General features: G+C 51.4%; 1 protein-coding gene across 1 annotated transcript in view; it reads left to right on the forward strand.

The window, feature by feature from the left end:
• Positions 1-5,036, forward strand: part of LOC108527423 (chymotrypsinogen B-like) — a 6,192-nt gene extending 1,156 nt beyond the window's left edge. The window contains 6 exon segments of the mRNA XM_017868694.1: positions 2,875-2,978; positions 3,077-3,156; positions 3,254-3,332; positions 3,565-3,745; positions 4,168-4,301; positions 4,813-5,036. Coding sequence (XP_017724183.1) covers positions 2,875-2,978; positions 3,077-3,156; positions 3,254-3,332; positions 3,565-3,745; positions 4,168-4,301; positions 4,813-4,974 — 740 coding nt within the window. The 3' untranslated portion in view covers positions 4,975-5,036.
• Positions 5,037-19,327: the final 14,291 nt, after the last annotated feature.

The raw sequence follows: 19,327 nt of genomic DNA on the forward strand, positions 1-19,327 counted from the left end.
CTCAGCCTCCCAAAGTGCTGGGATTACAGGCTTGAGCCACCGCGCCCGGCCCCGGCTGATTTTTATATTTTTTGTAGAGACGGGGTTTCACCATGTTGGCCAGGCTGGTCTCAAACTCTTGGCCTCAGGTGATACCCCCGCCTCAGCCTCCCAAAGTGCTGGGATTACAGGCGTGAGCTACTGTGCCCGGCCGCATTTTCTGTTTTTCAGAAGAGAAATAGTAAAATATAGAAAAGAATATGACATCCTTATATCTACTGTCAGAATTCAGAAAATCTTTTTGCAGATTTGCTTCAGATCTTTCTTTCCAAAACAGATTCTGCTCAGGTTTCCCTTTTCTCCCTGCGTCCCTCTCTGGAATGGGAGCTTTATTCTGAACTTGCTGTGAATCATTGCAATGTGGGCTTATACAAATGTCCTACGTATTTATGCATCTATACATGAGGTTTCAAAAAGTTGTATACCCACGAAACGGTATTCTATCCTGTTTGTTTTTGAGATAGGATCTCACTCTGTCACCCAGGCTGGAGTGCAGTGGTGTGAGTTGGCCGCCTCAAACTCCAGGGCTCAAGTGATCCTAAGTTTAAAAACTTTTTATTTTGTAGAAATGGGTTTTTTTTGTTGTTGTTGTTGTTTTGTTTTTTTGAGACAGTTTGACTCTTGTCACCCAGGCTAGAGTGCACTGGCGTGATCTTGGCTTACTGCAACTTCTGCCTCCTGGGTTCAAGCGATTCTTCTGCCTCAGTCTATTGAGTAGCTGGGATTACAGGAATGCGTAACCACACCCAGCTAATTTTTGTATTTTTAATAGAGACAGGGTTTCATCATATTGGTCAGGCTGGTCTTGAACTCCTAATCTCTGGTGATCCACCCGCCTCAGCCTCCCAAAGTGATGGGATTACAGGCATGAGCCACTGCGCCCAGCCTGGGGTCTTATGTTGTCCAGGCTGGTCTTGAAATCCTGGGCTCAAGTGATCCGCTCACCTTGACTTCCCAGAGTGCTGATACAGGTGTGAGCCACCGTGTCTGGCTGATGTAACTAATACTCCGTTCTACCTCCATTCTACAACAATGTGCTTTTTCCCCACTCAAGTCTTCTCGCTTCCTGCATGTTGACATGGAGCTCCAGCTCATTCACCTGAATTTTTATAATGCATGATCTGTTTTGTGAGTATACCACCATCTATTTCTCTTATTTTTTTTTTGAGATGGAGTTTCACTGTTGTCGCCCAGGCGGGAGTGCAGTGGCATGATCTCAGTTCACTACAACCTCCACCTCCCAGGTTCAAGCATTTCTCCTGCCTCAGCCTCCTGAGTAACTGGGACTACACACACGCACCACCATGCCCGGCTAATTTTTGTATTTTTAGTTGAGACGAGGGTTTTACCATGTTGGCCAGGTTGGTCTCGAACTCCTAACCTTGTGATCCACCCGCCTTGGCCTCCCAACATGCTCTTTCTCATTTTTTTGCTATTACAATACCAGTTGTTTTTGATGCTCTCAAATGTCAGGGAGGCGCCTTGCCTGCTTGTGTTCCTGTGGGCAGGAGAGGCAGGGGCTGCCCTGTAGCAGGCAAATATGACCCCAGAGGGGGCCAGCTGGTCTGAGGGACTGGGTCTGCTCAAATGTAAAACCCAATTGTGAGGCCTGTGCACAGGAGCCGAGAACCTGGTCCTGAGATAGCAGAGGTGTGGTGGGCATGTGTGGAACACCTGACTATTCTCATTGTTCTGTTTGTTTTCTGCTTCTGTCTGTGCCATTTTATGGTGTGAAATCAAAGTCCAGCTGTGTTTTGACTTTTTTTGAGATGGGGTTTGGCTCTGTCACCCAGGCTGGAGTGCAGTGGCACGCTCTCAGCTCAGTGCAGGTGCTCAGCCCCCTAAGTTCAAGCGATTCTCCTGCCTCAGCCTCCCAAGTAGCTGGGACTACAGGCGTCTGCCACCATGCCTGGCTAAGTTTTGTGTTTTTAGTAGAGATGGGGTTTCACCATGTTGGCCAGACTGGTCTTGAACTCCTAACCTCAGGTGATCCAGCCCCCTTGGCCTCCCAAAGTGTTAGGATTACAGGCGTGAGCCACTATGCTGGCCAAAGTCCAGTTTTATTAAATAATTAAGAAACCAAGACCGGATATAGGGGCACATGCCTGTAATCCTAGCACCTTGGGAGACCAAGGCAATAGGATTGCTTCAGCCCAGGAATTTGAGGTTGCAGTGGGCCATGATTGCGCCACTGCACTCCAGACAGGGTGACAGAGCAAGACCCTATCTGAAAACAAAACAAAACAAAACAAAACTTTACACGTTTCCTGAAATTGTGGAGTTCAACCTGCCCACCCGGGGTCCACGGCACCATTTCACTCTCCTGTCTGCAAATTGTCAGAGCCCCAGGTTCCCAGTGGACTTGGGGTTATCAGATTTTCTTCCCACTTCCCCCTCCCTGCCAGTCTAACAGAGGCGCGTCGGCCGGTGGAGCTCATGTGGTTCTGCTGCCCGTTTTATAGCTGAGGACACCGAGGACTGAGTGCTGCCCTGCCTGGTCTAGGGTCACACAGCAAGGAAAGGGTGGCCTCGAGGCTGAGCCCAGGCAGTCTTACAGCCCGGCCTGTTTTCTGCTTCTTCAGGCAGGATAGGCCCCAGGTAGGGGGAGACATGACCCTCTGCATCCTGGAAGGATGACTGGAGCCAGCAGGCTGAGAGTTAGGAACATTTGAGCCTAGAAACTGGGGGACCAGGGAGGCGGAGGCGGCGTGTGCCAGGGAGGTCCTTAGCTGGCCTCAGTGGACTGGGGTAGAACCGAGAGTCCTGCAGGCAGGCAGGTAAGGCCCAGGTTGGTTTGGGGCCTCAGCCCTTCTTTACCCTACTCCCCGTCCCCAGGCTGCGGGGTCCCTGCCATCCCCCCCGTGCTCAGCGGCTTGACCAGGATCGTCAATGGGGAGGACGCCGTCCCCGGCTCCTGGCCCTGGCAGGTGTCCCTGCAGGTGAGGGGGCTTCTGCAAGACAGAGGGCACCCTGGGTAGGGGCCAGGCTGGGGGTGCCGCCAGGTGGGAGTTGCTGACCCTCCCCATCTTCCTCCCAGGACAACACTGGCTTCCACTTCTGCGGAGGCTCCCTCATCAGCGAGGACTGGGTGGTCACCGCCGCCCACTGCGGGGTCAGGTGAGGACCGGGCAGCCTCGGGCTCTGCTTCCAGCCCTGGTTGGGTGGGAGGGGAGCAGGGCATGTTCTTTTTGCTCACCCACAACGCTCTGCCCAGGACCTCCGACGTGGTCGTGGTCGGGGAGTTTGACCAGGGCTCTGATGAGGAGAACATCCAGGTCCTGAAGATCGCTGAGGTACCCAGGCCCCGTGCAGCAGAAGGCAGGGGCAGCGGGCAATGGGGGGAGACCCCTTAGCGGCTTCAGGGACAGGTGCCCAGTGGGGCCGGGTCGGCCTCGTGGTTCCCATTCCGGCCCTGGGGATGGACAGCTCCTTAACGGGCACTAGGGAAGGAGTCGGAGTCCTCGAAGCCTGCAGGTCCTGCCTCCTCCCAGGGCCTCACCCCGGCACTCTGGCCCCCACCCCCAGGTCTTCAGGAACCCCAGCTTCAGCATTTTCACCATGCGCAATGACATCACCCTGCTGAAGTTGGCCACACCCGCCGTCTTCTCCCAGACGGTGTCCGCCGTGTGCCTGCCCAGCGCCAACGATGACTTCCCCGCGGGGACAGTGTGCGTCACCACAGGCTGGGGCAAGACCAAGTACAACGGTGAGGGGCCGCGGGGCTGCCTCTGGGGTCGGGGCTGCCTGGCCGTGGAGTCCCCCGTGACCGTTTGGCTCTAAATTCCAACACGTTCTTACCTGTCCCTTTATCTAAAATCCTCTGAATTTAAAATTCCCCAAATGCAAATAAAATCTAGGTCGGACCACGAGGAGCCTCCACAGGGGGCTTCTGAGCAGTGCCCAACCAGGTGAGCCCTGCCCTGGCTGACCTGCCTGGAGTCGCAGTGCGGGGCTCCCACCCGGGCAGGGCCGAGGCCCCCTTTGTCCCACAGGTGCTTCTGAGGCTCCAGGGGCCGTACCCAACATCGCGGTGATGGTGCAGGGGAGGGCAGGCGTGTCGGCCCGGGTCTCTCCCTCCTAAGTGGGCTGGGTGAGCCCAGGGGCCCTGACCCTCCTCCTGTCCTGCAGCCGACAAGATCCCCGACAAGCTGCAGCAGGCGGCCCTGCCCCTCCTGTCCAATGCCGAATGCAAGAAGTTCTGGGGCAGCGAGATCACCGACGAGATGATCTGTGCTGGGGCCAGCGGTGTCTCCTCCTGCTAGGTGAGGCTGGCCCTGCCCAGGCCCTGGCCAGGCGAGTGGGGTGCAGGGGAGACCCGGGTTCCCCACCCCTCTGCCCTCATCTACTAACCTTACTCCTTCCTGATGTCAGACTCACCTTGTTGCAAAATTCCATGGCCAATGTCAGAGCCAATGGCCCTTGGAGTTGTACAGTGCACAACCTGGGCAGTGGATCCCAGCAGGCCAGCAGGTTCCAGCAGCCCTCCCTCCCTCACAAGGACCCCTTGGCAAGCTCCACCAGGCTCTTCCTCCTATTGGTCAAACCAGCTTTACTAAGCTTCCATTAAAGGGCCCCATTCCGGGGTGGCTCAGGCTTCCAGGGGCATGAACCACACAAGCAGCGGCTGGAGTCTTTCGTGACCCATGCAACGCACATGCTGAGCCGCTGCTGTGTGTAGGGTCCTGGCCTGCACTCTGGGAACTATGTCCAGTGGCCCCTGGGACCAGTCTGTCTGGGCTGCCAGATCCAAGTCCCCTTCTCCCTCTCCCAAAGGGTGACTCAGGCGGCCCCCTGGTCTGCCAGAAGGACAGAGCCTGGACCCTCGTGGGCATTGTGTCCTGGGGCAGTGGCACCTGCTCCACCTCCAGCCCTGGTGTGTACACCCATGTTACCAAGCTCATACCCTGGGTGCAGGCGATCCTGGCTGCCAAGTGAGCCCGTGGCTCCCTCAGACCTTGCTCCCCACAGAACTTCAATAAACCCGTGGAGCACACGTCGGTGCTGTCCGTCTCCTGTTTTGGGGCCTCCAAAGCCTCACTCCACTCCAGAACCTGGGCCCCCACTGGGCTGGGCTAGGCCAGGCATGGGCGGCGTCTGGGAGGACCTTTCCCTAGTCGCCTTTCCCACCACTCAGGCTCCTGCTTCCCGAAGAGTGGCCAGAAACACACAGGCAGATAAAAAGGGGTGCAGAGACAGAGGGGGGATGTGGCTGGTGGGGACCGGGAGGACCTTGGCCGCCATCCTCAGCACCTGCCCCCCGGTGGCAGGGTTCTTGCCACCCACGCTTGCTCCCTTGCTCAGGGCCCTGCAAGGGGGCGTGGGCAGTAAGGGGGACGAACTCACTCTGGCCCCACACACCTGCCGTTCCAAGGAATCTTCCCACGGCCACTCCTAGGGCTGCCAGACACGCTGGAGCCAGGAGCGTTATCAACGCAAGGACTGCTGAGGAGGGGGGTGGTGGCGAGGTGGGCCATGATTGGTGGGCTCAGGGGACAGGATGGGGACCCTCTGACACCCCATGGCCTTTCTCTGGATCGCTGGGCTTCCCTGTCTCTGCAGTGATTCTTGAAAGTTTGAGGCTCAGGCAGGCTGGGAGCCCCAGGTCAAACACGCCCATCCCCAGCCCCAAATGCCCAGAAGCAAAAAATCGCACTGTGCCATGTTACACGGGGGCACCACATCCTCCATGGCCAGATCTTCCTCCCCTTCCTCCTCACACTCTGCCAGCTGGCTCCCACCCCTCTGGCCACTACCTCCACTCCCTCAGCCATGCTTGGGGCATCTGTCTCCTCCCTTCCTTAGCCCCCACACCCTGCAGATTCTGCCTCCCGAGGGTTTCCTGCATCCCACCTCTTGCTCACAATCGTTGTATTTTTAGTAGAGATGGGGTTTCACTATGTTGTCCAGTCTGGTCTCAAATTCCTGACCTCATGCGATCTGTCTACCTCGGCCCCACAAAGTGCTGGGATCACAGGTATGAGCCGCCGCGCCAGCCTCTGCTCTTACATCTTGAGGCTTCCTCAAGCTCAGGCTCCATTGCTTCGGCCAGGCCATGGAGGGGCCGGTCTCTTCCCCAGGGTGTGTCTGGATTGGCAGTCTGTCTCTCTGTCTGTCTCTCTCTCTGGAACCTTTCAGTCTTTCCTTTAATGCAGTGAAAATTTTGTTGGAGAAAATTCTCCTGTCGTTCCACTGTCTGAAAAGATATTTATTCATTTTGATTATGTAAAAGTCACCTGTCGCACTAAAAAATAATTTTTGTCACAGCGTGCATATGGGTATGTATATGGATATTTGGACGTGGAAGGTATTTCAGTGTCTTCTGGCTTCTGTTGTTTCGTGGAGAAGTCAGTGATGAATCTTACTGTTGCTTTTTAAAAGGTTTAATGGTTTTTCTTTGGATGCTTTTAAGATTTTACCTTGATTTTCATTGGTTTAACAAGATGCTTAGTTCCTTAGTTTCCTTTGTACTCAGCCTGCTTGGGGTTCTTAGTCTTTTTTTTTTTTTTTCTTTTAGGGTCTTGCTTTGTTGCCCAGACGGGAGTGCAGAGGTTCGATCTCAGCTCACTGCAACCTCCGTCTCCCAGGGTCAAGTGAGTCTCGTGCCTCAGCCTCCCGAGTAGCTTGGAGTACAGGCCTATGCTACTATGCCTGGCTTATTTATTATTATGTTTTGAGATGGAGTTTTGCTGTTGTTGCCCAAGCTGGAGTGTAATGGCGCGATCTCGGCTCACTGCAACCTCCACCTCCTGGATTCAAGAGATTCTCCTGCTTCAGCCTCCTGAGTAGCTGGGATTATAGGTGTGAGCCACCACACCCAGCTAATTTTTGTATTTTTAGTAGAGATGAGGTTCCACCATGTTAGGCTGGTCTCGAACTCCTGACCTTAGGTGATCCACCCGCCTCAGCCTCCCAAAGTGCTGGGATTAGGCGTGAGCCACCATGTCCAGCCTCTGAGTGCTTTTTATCACGAAAGGTGTTGGAATTTGTCAAAGGCCTTTTCTGCATCAATTGAGGTAATCATGTGATTTTTTTTCCCTTTCATTCGATTAATGTGGTCTATTATACTGATAGATTTTTATTTTTTTATTTCTATTTTTGAGACAGTCTCATTCTGTCTGGAATGAGGCTGGAATACAGTGGCATGATCTCGGCTCACTGCAGCCTCCACCTCCCAGGATTAAACAATTTTCTTGCCTCACCCTCCCAAGTAGCTGGGATTACAGGTGCCCACCATGATGCCCGGCTAACTTTTGTATTTGTAGTAGAGATGGGGTTTTGCCATGTTGGCCAAGCTGGTCTTGAACTCCTGACCTCAGGTGATCCACCCACCTTGGCCTCCCAAAGTGCTAGGATTACAGGGGTGAGCCACTGCGCCTGGCTCTTTAATTTCTTTCAGCAGTGTTGTATTCTTTTTAGTGTGTAAGTCTTTCACTTCCTTGGTTAACTATTTTCCTATGTATTTGACTCTCTTCGGTGCTATTGTAAATGGAACTGCTTTTTAAATTCCCTTTGCAGATTACTCATTGCAGGTGCAGCTGTGAAGAAACATCTGCTTTGGGTGTATTGAGCTTGTGTCCTGCAACTTTCCTGAATTTGTTTATTTGAGTAGCTTTCTTGTGGATCCTTTAGGGTTTTCTATATATAGGATCATATGATCTACAATTAGAGGCAGTTTCACTTTTTCCTTTCCAATTTGGATGACTTTTACTTCCTGTTTAATTGCTCTATCTAGAACTTCCACTATAGTGTTGGATAGCAGTGGTAAAAGCAGGCATCCTTGTCTAATTCTTGATCTTAGGAAAAAAGCTTTTTGGCTCTTCACCATTGAAATATGTTATGTTTGGGTTTTCTTTTTTTTTTTTTTTTTTGAGATGGAGTCTCGCTCTGTTGCCCAGGCTAGAGTGCAGTGGCCGGATCTCAGCTCACTGCAAGCTCCGCCTCCCGGGTTTATGCCATTTTCCTGCCTCAGCCTCCCGAGTAGCTGGGACTACAGGCGCCCGCCACCACGCCCGGCTAGTTATTTGTATTTTTTTTTTTTTAAGTAGAGACGGGGTTTCACCATGTTAGCCAGGATGGTCTCGATCTCCTGACCTTGTGATCCGCCCGTGTCGGCCTCCCAAAGTGCTGGGATTACAGGCTTGAGCCACCGCGCCCGGCCAATGTGTGGGTTTTTCAAAAATTCCCTTTATTGTGTTAAGGAAGTTCCTTTCTATTCCTACATTTCTCAGTGCTTTTCATCATGAACGGTGTTGGATCTTGTCAAAGGCCTTTTCTGCATCAATTTAAGTGATCACGTGATTTTACCCTTTCATTCGATTAATGTGGAAGATTACGCTGATGGATTTTCTTGTTATTTCCTATAGCGCTTTGCATGCCAGCATAAATCCCATTTAATCATGGTGTATAATCCTTTTAATATGCTGTTGGGTTCAGTTTGCTAGTACTTTATTGAAGGTTTTTGCATCTCATAGTCATGAGAGATACTGCTTGGTAATTTTCTTTTCTTCTGGCTTTGGTATCACTGTAATGCTGGCTTCCTAATCTGTATGTATCCATTTGTGATTTTTTAACATCACAAATTTAGATATTCAGCTCATTAATTTTCAGTCTCTTATTTTCTCATAAAAGTATTTCAGGAGGCAAGCTATCCTCCAAGCACTGCTTTCATTGCAATTTGGGTTGTTTTTTTTTGAGATGGAGTCTTGCTGTTGTACCCAGACTGGAGTACAGTGACATGATTTCTGCTCACTGCAACCTCCACATCCTGAGTTCAAGCAATTCTCCCTCCTCAGCCTCCCAAATAGCTGGGATTACAGGTGCCTACCACCATGCCTGGCTAATTTTTGTATTTTTAGTAGGGACAGGGTTTCACCATCTTGGCCAGTCTGGTCTCAAACTCCTGACTTCGAGAGAGATCCACCCACCTTGGCTTCTCAAAGTGCTGAGATTACAGGTGTGAGCCATCACAACCGGCCTTTTTTATTGCAATTTGATACGCTATACTTCTAAGTATTTTTCATTTCCTCCCCTGCGCAGAGCCTCTGCATGACCCACTTTATCCTGAGGACACCTGCAGGCCGGGGCCAGGCACCCATTGCCCCAAAGCCCTGGAGCTGGGTCGGAAGCAGAGGAGAACTCTGCCGCTCATTTACTGCTTTATCCTCCCACAACCGAGTCCACAGCCTCCTGCCTTGGGTCATAGCCCTGGCCTTCCCACACAACCACAGGTTCTGATCTTCGCTGCTTCTCCCAGGACTTCCTGTCTCTCAATGTTTCCCTCTAAAGATCCATCATGGGCTGGGAGTGGTGGCTCACGCCTGTAATCCTAGCACTTTGGGGGGCCGAGGAGGGAGGATCACGAGGCCAGGAAATCGAGATCATCCTGGCCAACATGGTGAAACCCCGTTGCTACTAAAATACAAAAATTAGCCAGGTGTGGTAGTGGGTACCTGTAGTCCCAGCTACTCAGGAGGCTGGGGCAGGAGAAACGCTTCAACCCGGGAGGCAGAGGTTGCAGTGAGGCGAGATCTCACCACTGCACTCCAGCCTGGCAACAGAGTGAGACTCCATCTAAAAAAAAAAAAAAAAAAAAAAAAATCCATCATGGCTGGTCCTGCGGGGCAGCCAACAATCCACACTAAGCCGGCATCTTGGCAGGAATGGAATGGGCTCCCTCCTGCGTTTTCTCCTTCACTGGCTTTCCTAATAACTTTCTCTGCCCTTGCAGTATCAGACGTTCCAATGATGCATCTAATAGGTTGAAATTAAGGTTATAGATGCAATTTAATTCTAAGGACATGAAGAGAAATTGATGTGGAGAATGAATGTGTGAAAAGGGGAAAAGCAAAATGAGAGAGGGCTTGGACATAGGAGTGAGGCCCAAAATCGACTATTAAAAATAGTATTAACCGGCCGGGTGTGGTGGCTTATGCCTGTAATCCCAGCATTTTGGGAGGCTGAGGGGGGCAGATCATAAGGTCAGGAGATCGAGACCATCCTGGCTAACACGGTGAAACCCCGTCTCTACAAAAAATACAAAAAATTAGTTGGGCATGGTGCCAGGCGCCTGTAGTCCCAGCTACTTGGGAGGCCGAGGCAGGAGAATAGCATGAACCTGGGAGGCGGAGCTTGCAGTGAGCCTAGATTGAGCCACTGCACTCCAGCCTGGGCGACAGAGCAAGATTCCATCTCAAAGAAAAAAAAAATTAAGCTGGCCGGGCACGGTGGCTCATGCCTGTAATTCCAACACTTTGGGAGGCCGAGGCAGGCAGATCATCTGAGGTCAGGAGTTTGAGTCCAGTCTGGCCAACATGGTGAAACCCCTGTCTCTACCAAAAATACAAAAATTACCCAGGCATGATGGTGTACCCCTGTAATCCCAGCTACTCAGGAGGCTGAGACACAAGAACTGCTTGAACCCAGGAGGCAAGAGGTTGCAATGAGCCAAGATGGTGCCACTGCACTCCAGCCTGGGCAACAGTGAGACTGTCTCAAAAAAAAGTATTAAGCTGAGGTGGGGGAATTGCTTGAGGCCAGGAGTTTGAGACTAGCCTAGGCAACATAGTGAGACTCTTTTCTCTAAAAAAAAGAAAAAGTAGCCGGGTGCAGTGGTTTGCACTTGTAGTGTGCTGCTCAGGAGGCTGGGGCAGGAGGATCACTTGAGCCCAGGAGTTCCAGCTGGCAGTGAGCTATGATCACACCACTGCACTGCAGCATGGGTGACAGAGCAAGACCCTGTCACCCTGTCTCTGTCTCTGTGTGTGTGATTTTTTTTTTTTTTTTTTTTTTTTTTTGAGATGGGGTGTTACTCTGTTGCCCAGGCTGGAGTGCAGTGGTGCAGTCTCAGCTCACTGCAACTTCTGCCTCCCAGGTTCAAGCAATTCTCCTGCCTCAGCCTCCTGAGTAGCTGGGATTACAGGTGCATGCCACCATGCGCGGGTAATTTTTGTATTTTTAGTGGAGACAAGGTTTCACCATGTTGGTCAAGCTGGTCTCGAACTCCTGACCTCAGGTGATCCACCCACCTCGGCCTCCCAAAGCGCTGGGATCACAGGCGTGAGCCACCGCGCTAGGTCTCTATATATAATTAGAGCCACCGCGCCCAGTCTCTCTATATAATTAAGAGCCAGGTGTTTTAAGGAAACTGCCAGCTCAGTGAGGGAGAACTGCTCTTAAACACAGAGGAAAGGACATACATTTTATTATGTCAGCAACCATCTACATACAAATAAATGTGAGGCGTAATTAATATGAAAACAGAGTAGCAACCACAAACCTGGCTTAGCGAATTTTTCATTTGCTGCTGAAATCTACGTCTGTCTCCCGCTCCACCCACCGGCCTCCCGAGTCTGAAAACGACAGTTCCGGTATAAGGCTGCCACCTGGTGGCCAACCTGAAAACTGCATGGCTATGCCTTGCTGTTCCTAACCCATCGTTGTTTCAAAGAAACACCAAAGAAATACACGGCGAGCCAAATGGATGATTTTAAATTATCTGGTAGCCCTATTGAAAAAGTAAAAAGATCGGGCCGGGCGCGGTGGCTCAACAAGCCCTGTAATCCCAGCACTTTGGGAAGCGAGACCGGGCCGGATCAACGAGGGGCAGGCAGATTGCGAGACCATCCTGGGCTAACGCCGGTTGAAACCATCCGTTCTCACTAAAAAAAATAGCAAAAAACTAGGGGCCGGGCGGAGGTGGGCGGCGCCCTGTAAAGTGCCCAGCTACTCGGGAGGCCTGAGGCAGGTAGAATGGGCGTAAACCGCGGGAAGCCGGAAGCTTGCAGATGAGCTGAGATCCGGCCACCTGCAGCTCCAGCCTGGTGACCAGAGCGAGAACTCCCGTCTAAAAAAAAATAAAAAAAAAAAAAAGAAAAAGATATTGGGCAGGCGGGTAAGCCTCACTGCCTGTAATCCCAGGCACCTTTGAGAGGGCTGAGGGGCCCGGGCGATCGCTTGAGGCCTAGGAGTTTTCGAGAGCGCAGTCCTGGGCAACATAGACCCCTCTTCTCTACAAAAAAAAGAAAAAAAAAAACAAAATTAGCCAGGTGGGGTAAGACCCTGTCTCAAAAAAAAAAATAATAATATATTTAACCCAATATATCAACATATTTCAACATGTAATCAATATTTTCAAATTATTAATATATTTTACATTTTTTCTTATACTGTCTTTCAAACCGAGTGTGTAATTGTGTAATTTGCACTTCCATCACCTCTCCACCTGGATGGTACATTTTCATGAGAAATACTCGATCTGCATTTACAACTTGTAAAACTTACAGTTGAAAAGGTAGACTCACACCCAAATTGTCCCAAATATGCTTAAAAGCTTCCAATTGGGTGTTATGTTGACAAGTACAGTTAAGCAAAAGGCTCCGAGTTTAATCGGGTCTCACTTGATTTAACCTCAGCTTAAAAACGGATTCCTCCTCAGGCAGGGGTTGCCCCACCCTTGGTCTGAGTTAAACACTGGGCACACGCCTCTCCCCGCCCATCGGGTGATCTGGCTTTCTACTAACAGAAACGTCTGGAGCGGTCGCAAGAGAATCCGGTCTCAGACCAGCCTGCATCTGTACCTAATCTAGTGGCTGCGTGATCAGTCACCCAGATTCCCTCCAGGACTGCAGGCCGACCTCCCCAGGTGTTGCTGTGGCCAGCAGACAGTCCACAGCTGCTGTCCTCCTTGGTAATTTCCTCAGCTGAAGGGCATCATCTTGACCTCGGGTCGTACGTCCTTTCTGGGCAGCCTGCAGCCAGTGATTGGTCAGTGGGGTTTTTAAAGGTCCAGTCTTTTCACCCAAACTTGGGACGGTGTTGCGGCTCCATCTCCCTCTGCTCAACGCTGCTCTTTCCTTCCGCTCCGTATCTTCGGTTTCACAGGTATTTATCCTGGGTTACCGGTAAACTTCTGTGCCGTCATCTTCATCTCAGAGTCTACTTCCTGAGGGGGCCTCCAGCTATGATCATGCGTGCCGGGAGTGGGCTGCAGAACACGGATGCTGAGGTGGGATTCTGGAGCTGGATTGCTGACTACCGGGCTGGCAGTGACGACCTCTTCTTGGTTGGCAGGGGGAGCGCAGATAGCTCGGGCACACGGTAGCAATGGGGTTGTGAAAACGTCCGCTGCTGATGAAATGCAATGGTATTCTGGGGAAGACTATTCACTAGTGGGTTCCCTGAGTCAGGAGTTTGAGATATTAGGGGACAGAATACCTAGGGAACGTAGGGCCAGGAGCAGCGGCTCACGCCTGGAATCCCAGCACTTTGAGAGGCTGAGGTAAGAGTACTGCTTGAGCCCAAGAGCTCAAGACCAGCCTGGGCAATGTACCGAGACCCACGTCCCCATAAAAAAATCAGAATGAGCCAGGTGCGATGGTGGTGTAGTCCCTGTTAGTTGGGAGGCTGAGGCAGAAGGATCTCTTGAGCCTGGGAGGTCGAGGTTGCAGTGAGCTGTGATTATGCCACTGCACTTCAGCCTGGGTGACAGAGCAAGACACCCTGTCTCAAAAACCCCCAAACCACAGTGAAACTAGGTGGTTGTTGTTAAAAACAAAGATGTTGGAAAATAAAAAAAGCTGAGGGTGAAAGCCTCCTTAGGAGCACGTAAAGGTTTTTATCTCGTGCAGCTGCAAGGTAGAGAAAGCTGAGGACTAGACCAAGGATTTAGTTGTAAGATCAGCCAAGCTCCCAAGAAGGTTAAATCTTCCACCTAGACAGCCTGCTGTGCCAGAGGCAGGGCCCTAGTTCATGAGATGCGGACGTCTGGGTTTATGTGCTCCCAAAACCTCAAATCCCCAGAGCCCATAAGCCCTGAGTGCACGTAAGTGGCCACTCTTCCCACCAGGGGTGAGAGTATCCTCCTCCCCGCAGGAGATGGAGGCTTTCCTCCTGCAGGACATTACCCCCACCATCTTTCTCTCTTCCACTCCTGGCCATGATGGCACCAGGCCTGGTAAGGGAGGAAAAGGACCTTGTACCAAGGGAGCTGCAGAATGGAGCCAAAACGCACTTGCAGGGACTGGGCACACGTGACAGGAACTGGGTGCTGAGAGAGCTGGACCAAGGGGAGAGCTCATAAAGCTGGAAAAAGGTGGGGGTTCTCAATTCAGGAGTACTCCCCAGGATACAGGACTTAATGCCCTGCTCGGGACCCTAGGGGATGGGCCACCGTGCTGCCAGATGGCTCCTAGAAGCAGGCAGAAGGCAGAGCACACTAAGCAAAGGAGAGATGCTGGTGCTGCTGTCAGATGGTGGAAAGAGGTGTTAAAAGGCTCAGAGGCGGGCACAGTTGTATGAATGTACCTTGTGAGGCAGAACATCCACGGGAAGGCGTGCAAGATTCATTCATCTATGGAAGCAGGAATGTGACGGTGCTGGTGAGGGGGCCGGCACAGCTAAGCTCAGGGGGTGCTCCCCTCTAGAAGTCAGGGAGAAGGTAGGAGGTGCTGCTATGGAACAGACTGCTGGGCGGTGAGGGTGCTGGGAGCCTGAGATCATAAGACCAGGCGATGCCAGCAGCCGGGGGCCTGCCCTGTGGCCCTATGGAGATGCCTAAGAGTTGGCCATATGGCAAAACCAATGGTATTGTTCAAACTGTGCAAGCGAAGTCATGATGGGTGACAGGGGGCTAGGTGGCCTCCATGAGAACATCTGGCTTTCTGTGGCACCAGAAGTTTGTCTCGGGCTGCTTTTCCCTTGACCAGAGGCGGGTGCTGCACCTGTGTGCTCCCACGGGGCACCTGGGCTTCCTCTGTTGGAAACTAATTACTCCATTGGATTCACCTGATGGTGGGTTTCAAGGCGGGAGCTGTTTCTCAGATTAAGCAGCGGGCTTAACTGCCCATGGGGTTCCTCCAAGTGCGAACATCTGGGGACCTTGTTAGCAATGCAGATTCCCAGGCCCCACGCTGGCCTACAGATTCAGAAATGGCAGGGACAGGGCCCGGCCATCAGTGCATTAAACCTTCCAGGTGATTCTGATGCATGCTCAAGTGTGAGAATCTGATACAGAGGAGTTCAGCGGCTGCTGGAAGAATGAGTCCCCGGGCTGGAGGGATCAGAGGGATGTATTAAAGCAGAGGGGAGGTTAAGAGAAATGTCACCTCATTTTTGGCCAGTAGTGGGGATTAGCCCAGGGAAGGCAGCACAGCTGTGAAGCTGTGTCACATCTGAGGACTGCTCCCCAGTAGGACTCGGAGCGCTGCCAGAAGGTAGGACAGACAGTGTTAAAGACCTTAGGTTTTACGATCTGGCAACTCTGGGTCCAAATCCTTTCTCTGCCGTGGACCTGTCCCCATCCTACACTTTCCTGCTTCCCAGCCCCAACGAGGTCTGGGCTGTCCTTAGCTTGGGCAAATCTTTCATTTTTTTCCAGAGACAGGGTCTTGCTCTGTTACCCAGGCTGGAGTGCAGTGGTGCTATCATAGCTCACTGCAGCCTCCAACTCCTGGCCTCAAGCAGTCCTCCCATCTCAGCCTCCTGAATAGCTAGAACTATGGGCACACACCACCGTGGCCAGCTAGTTTTTCTTTTAAACTGTTTTTTGAAGAGATGGGGTCTGGCCATGTTGCCCTGGCTGGACTAGAACTCCTGGCCTCAAGCAAACCTGCCCCAGCCTCCAAAAGTGCTGGGATTATAGGTGTGGGCCCCGTGCCCAGTCCACCTGTGTCTTTATATTTAACATGACTCTTGTACATATCATTCGGCCTTGCCTGTGAATCTTGATCCCTTTGACAATTTCTGCCTTTTGACATGGTTGTTTTAGGTCTACCACTTCACTCTCCACTTTGCTTTCCCACTCCCTCCCCTATTTTGGTCCCTCTTCTTTCTTGCCCTCTTTTGTGTTAAAAATAAGTTTTTTGAGATGGAGTCTTGCTCTGTCACCCAGGCTGGAGTGCAGTGGTGCAATCTTGGCTCACTGCAACCTCTGCCTCCTAGGTTCAAGCAATTCTCCTGCCTCAGCCTTCTGAGTAGCTTAAATGACAGGTGCCTGCCACCACTCCCAGCTAATTTTTGTATTTTTAGTAGAGACGGGGTTTCATGTTGGCCAGGCTGGTCTTAAACTCCTGACCTCAAGTGATCTGCCTGCCTCGGCTTCTCAAAGTGCTGGGATTACAGGTGTGAGCCACCGCACTGGGCCTAAAAATACTTGTTTCAGTTTTAATTTACCTCCAGCGTTTTGGAGATGCTGTTCGTTTTCTTCAGTGGTTGCTCTAATAGGGCCTTAACTTCTCATATGCTTAGTATTGTACCACTTCATGCACCTTGAAAATTCCTTAACCTCTCTGAACTTATTTCATTTATAAGACGAGAATGGTGACTTTCTCTCATGGGTTATGTGACTCCCGGATGAGAGAACTCAAGCCGAGTACACAGCCAAGGGCAGAACAGCAATGCCTGTTGACTGTCATGGCTGATCCTAGTCTGAAGGGGTGGCCTGACCCTCCACACCTGTGGGCGTTTCTCGTTAGGTGGAACGAGAGACTTGAGAAAAGAAATGACACAGAGACAAAGGATAGAGAAAGAAAAAGTGGGCCCGGGGGACCGGCGCTCAGCATACCGAGGACCCACACCGGCACCGGTCTCTAAGTTCCTTTAGTATTTATTGATAATTATCTTTACCATCTTAAAGAAAAGGAAGTGGCAGGATAATAGGATCATTGTAGGGAGAAAGTCAGCAGTAAGACATATGAATAAAGATCTCTGTGACATGAATAAGTTTAAGGAAAAGTGCTGTGCCTTGATGTGCGTATGCAAACATCTCCATAAACCTTTTTAGTGCATAAAGAGCAGCATTGTCCCGCCTTTCGCCCTAAGGTGAAAAGCAAGTCCCGCCTTTCGCCCTAAGGCGGTTTTCTCCTTTCTCAGTAAACAGAACATACAATTGGGTTTTATACTGAGATGTTCCATTGCCCAGGGACGGGCAGGAGACAGATGCTTTTCTCTATCTCAACTGCCAACAACCGCCAAGAGGCCTTCTTTCCTCTTGTACTGGTCCTCAGCACAGACCCTTCAAGGGTGTCAGGCTGGGGGACGATCAGGTCTTTCCCTTCCCACGAGGCCATATTTCAGACCATCACATGGGGAGAAACCTTGGACAATACCTAGCTTTCCTAGGCAGAGGTCCCTGCGACCTTTGGCAGTGTGCGTGTCCCTGGGTACTTGAGATTAAGTGAATGGTGATGACTTTTAACCAGCAAGCTGCATTCAGGCATTTGTTTAACAAAGCACACCCTGCACAGCCCAAAATCCTTTAAACCTTGAGTCACCACAGCACATGTCTCTTGCAAGGACAAGGTTGGGGGCAGGGTCACAGATTAAAAGCATCTCAAATACAGAACAAAATGGAGTCTCTTATGTTTACTTCTTTCTATACAGACACAGTAACAGGCTGATATCTTTTCCCCACACTAGTCCTGTCACTACTGTTAAGAGTGTGGTTCTGATCATCAGCACTGGGCCTCCTGAGACCACATGGAGCCACCACTGAGGATCCCCAGCCACAGACCCACTGCAGGGGGTCATGTGTCCATCACCCATTCTGCTAAATGGCTGCCCCTCAGGGATGCCACCAGGGCACCTCTCAGCTGCCCTTTCCTTGCCCAGACCTGACCATCCTGTGCCCCCTCTTCAGGCTGCTCCTGGGCTGGCAGAGCCAAACCAGCGGACCCAGCCAGGCGGATCACAGAAGAAGCCTGGCTCGATTTCCACCACTGCAGTCCTCCCTATGCCCTTCACATTCCTGGACTCTGTCCAAGCCTCCATCTGCTGCCCATTCTTCTCACTCGCAGTGATGGCTTTAGCAATCTGCAGGGACATAGGCCTCCAGGGATGCTGTTTTCTCGCACTCAGCATCAGCCCCACAGAGTGGAAGCGCCAGGCCTCCTGGGGGGGCAGCCTGTGCAACCACTCCTAGTGAGTTTTTGGGAATCTGGTTCTAGGCTTTTCGTGGAGGGTTTTTTCTTTGGCGGGGGGGAGAGAGTCTCACGTTGTCCCCAAGGCTGGTGTGGAGTGGTAGGAACATGGTTCTTGACCTCCTGGGCTCAGGCAATCCTCCCACCCCAGACTCCTGAGGAGCTGGAACTACAGGCAAGCGCCATTATGCTAAGCTTATTTTTTGCAGAGACAAATTTCGCTATGTTGCCCAGGCTGGTCTCAGATCCCTCAAGTGATCCACCTGCCTGCTGCCTCCCAAAGTGCTGGGGTTACCGGTGTAAGCCACTGCACCTGGATAATTCTCAGTAGAGATAGGGTTTTACCATGTTGGCCAGGCTTGATTCCAGGGTTTGGAAGTGGGAGTGAATAATGTTTGGCAATCTGGATGGGCTGGACACAGGTGAACCAGGGCAGCCCCGAAAGACACTGGAAACTGCTCTAGAACCACAGGAGGAATCCGAGTGACCTGGATCCTCACACACTATGGCTTCCAACTGCCAACTATCAGCACCAGATAGAAGGAAGCACTTGTTGGCCAGGTGCAGTGGCTCATACCTATAACCCCAGCACTCTGGGAGGCCGAGGCGGGTGGATCAGTAGGTCAGGAGTTCAAGACCAGCCTGGCCAAGATGGTGAAACTCCCTCTCTACTAAAAATACAAAAATTAGCTGGGCCTGGTGGCAGGTTCCTGTAATCCTAGCTACTCGGAAGGCTGAGGCAGGAGAATCACTTGAACCCAGGGGACCAAGGTTGCAGTGAGCCAAGATTGTACCATTGCACCTCAGCCTGGGAGTGATACTCGGTCTCAAACAAAAACAAAACTTGTTTCCTGCTTGAAGGGGTGTTACTGAAAGCAACTGAAGTGGTCACCTTGAGCTGGCAGAACTCCATCTCTTAGCTTCTCTTCCGAAGTGGGGGTTTCTACTCCTGGGCAACTTTACCCAAATTCTCTTCCTGATTAGTATCAAGCTCACCTACTTTTGTGTGTGTGTGTTTTGTTTTTTCTTGACAGTCTTGCTCTGCTGCCCGGGCTGGAGTGCAGTGGTGTGATCTGGGCTCACTGCAAGCTCTGCCTCCCAGGTTCAAGCGATTCTCTTGCCTCATCCTCCCAAGTAGCTGGGATTACAGTAGTAGGTCCTCACCACCACTCCTGGCTATTTTTTTTTTTTTTTATAGTAGAGATGGGGTTTTGCCATGTTAGGCTGGTCTCGAACTCCTGACCTCAGGTGATCCTGATCCACCCACCTCAGCCTCCCAGAGTGCTGGGATGATAGGCGTGAGCCACCGGGCTTGGCCATGCTCCACCTACTTTTTATTTTTATTTTTATTTTTATTTTTATTTTTTTTTTTTTTT

This window comes from Rhinopithecus bieti, unplaced genomic scaffold, assembly GCF_001698545.2.
Source record: "Rhinopithecus bieti isolate Rb0 unplaced genomic scaffold, ASM169854v2 scaffold_2574, whole genome shotgun sequence".
Taxonomy (NCBI): domain Eukaryota; kingdom Metazoa; phylum Chordata; class Mammalia; order Primates; family Cercopithecidae; genus Rhinopithecus; species Rhinopithecus bieti.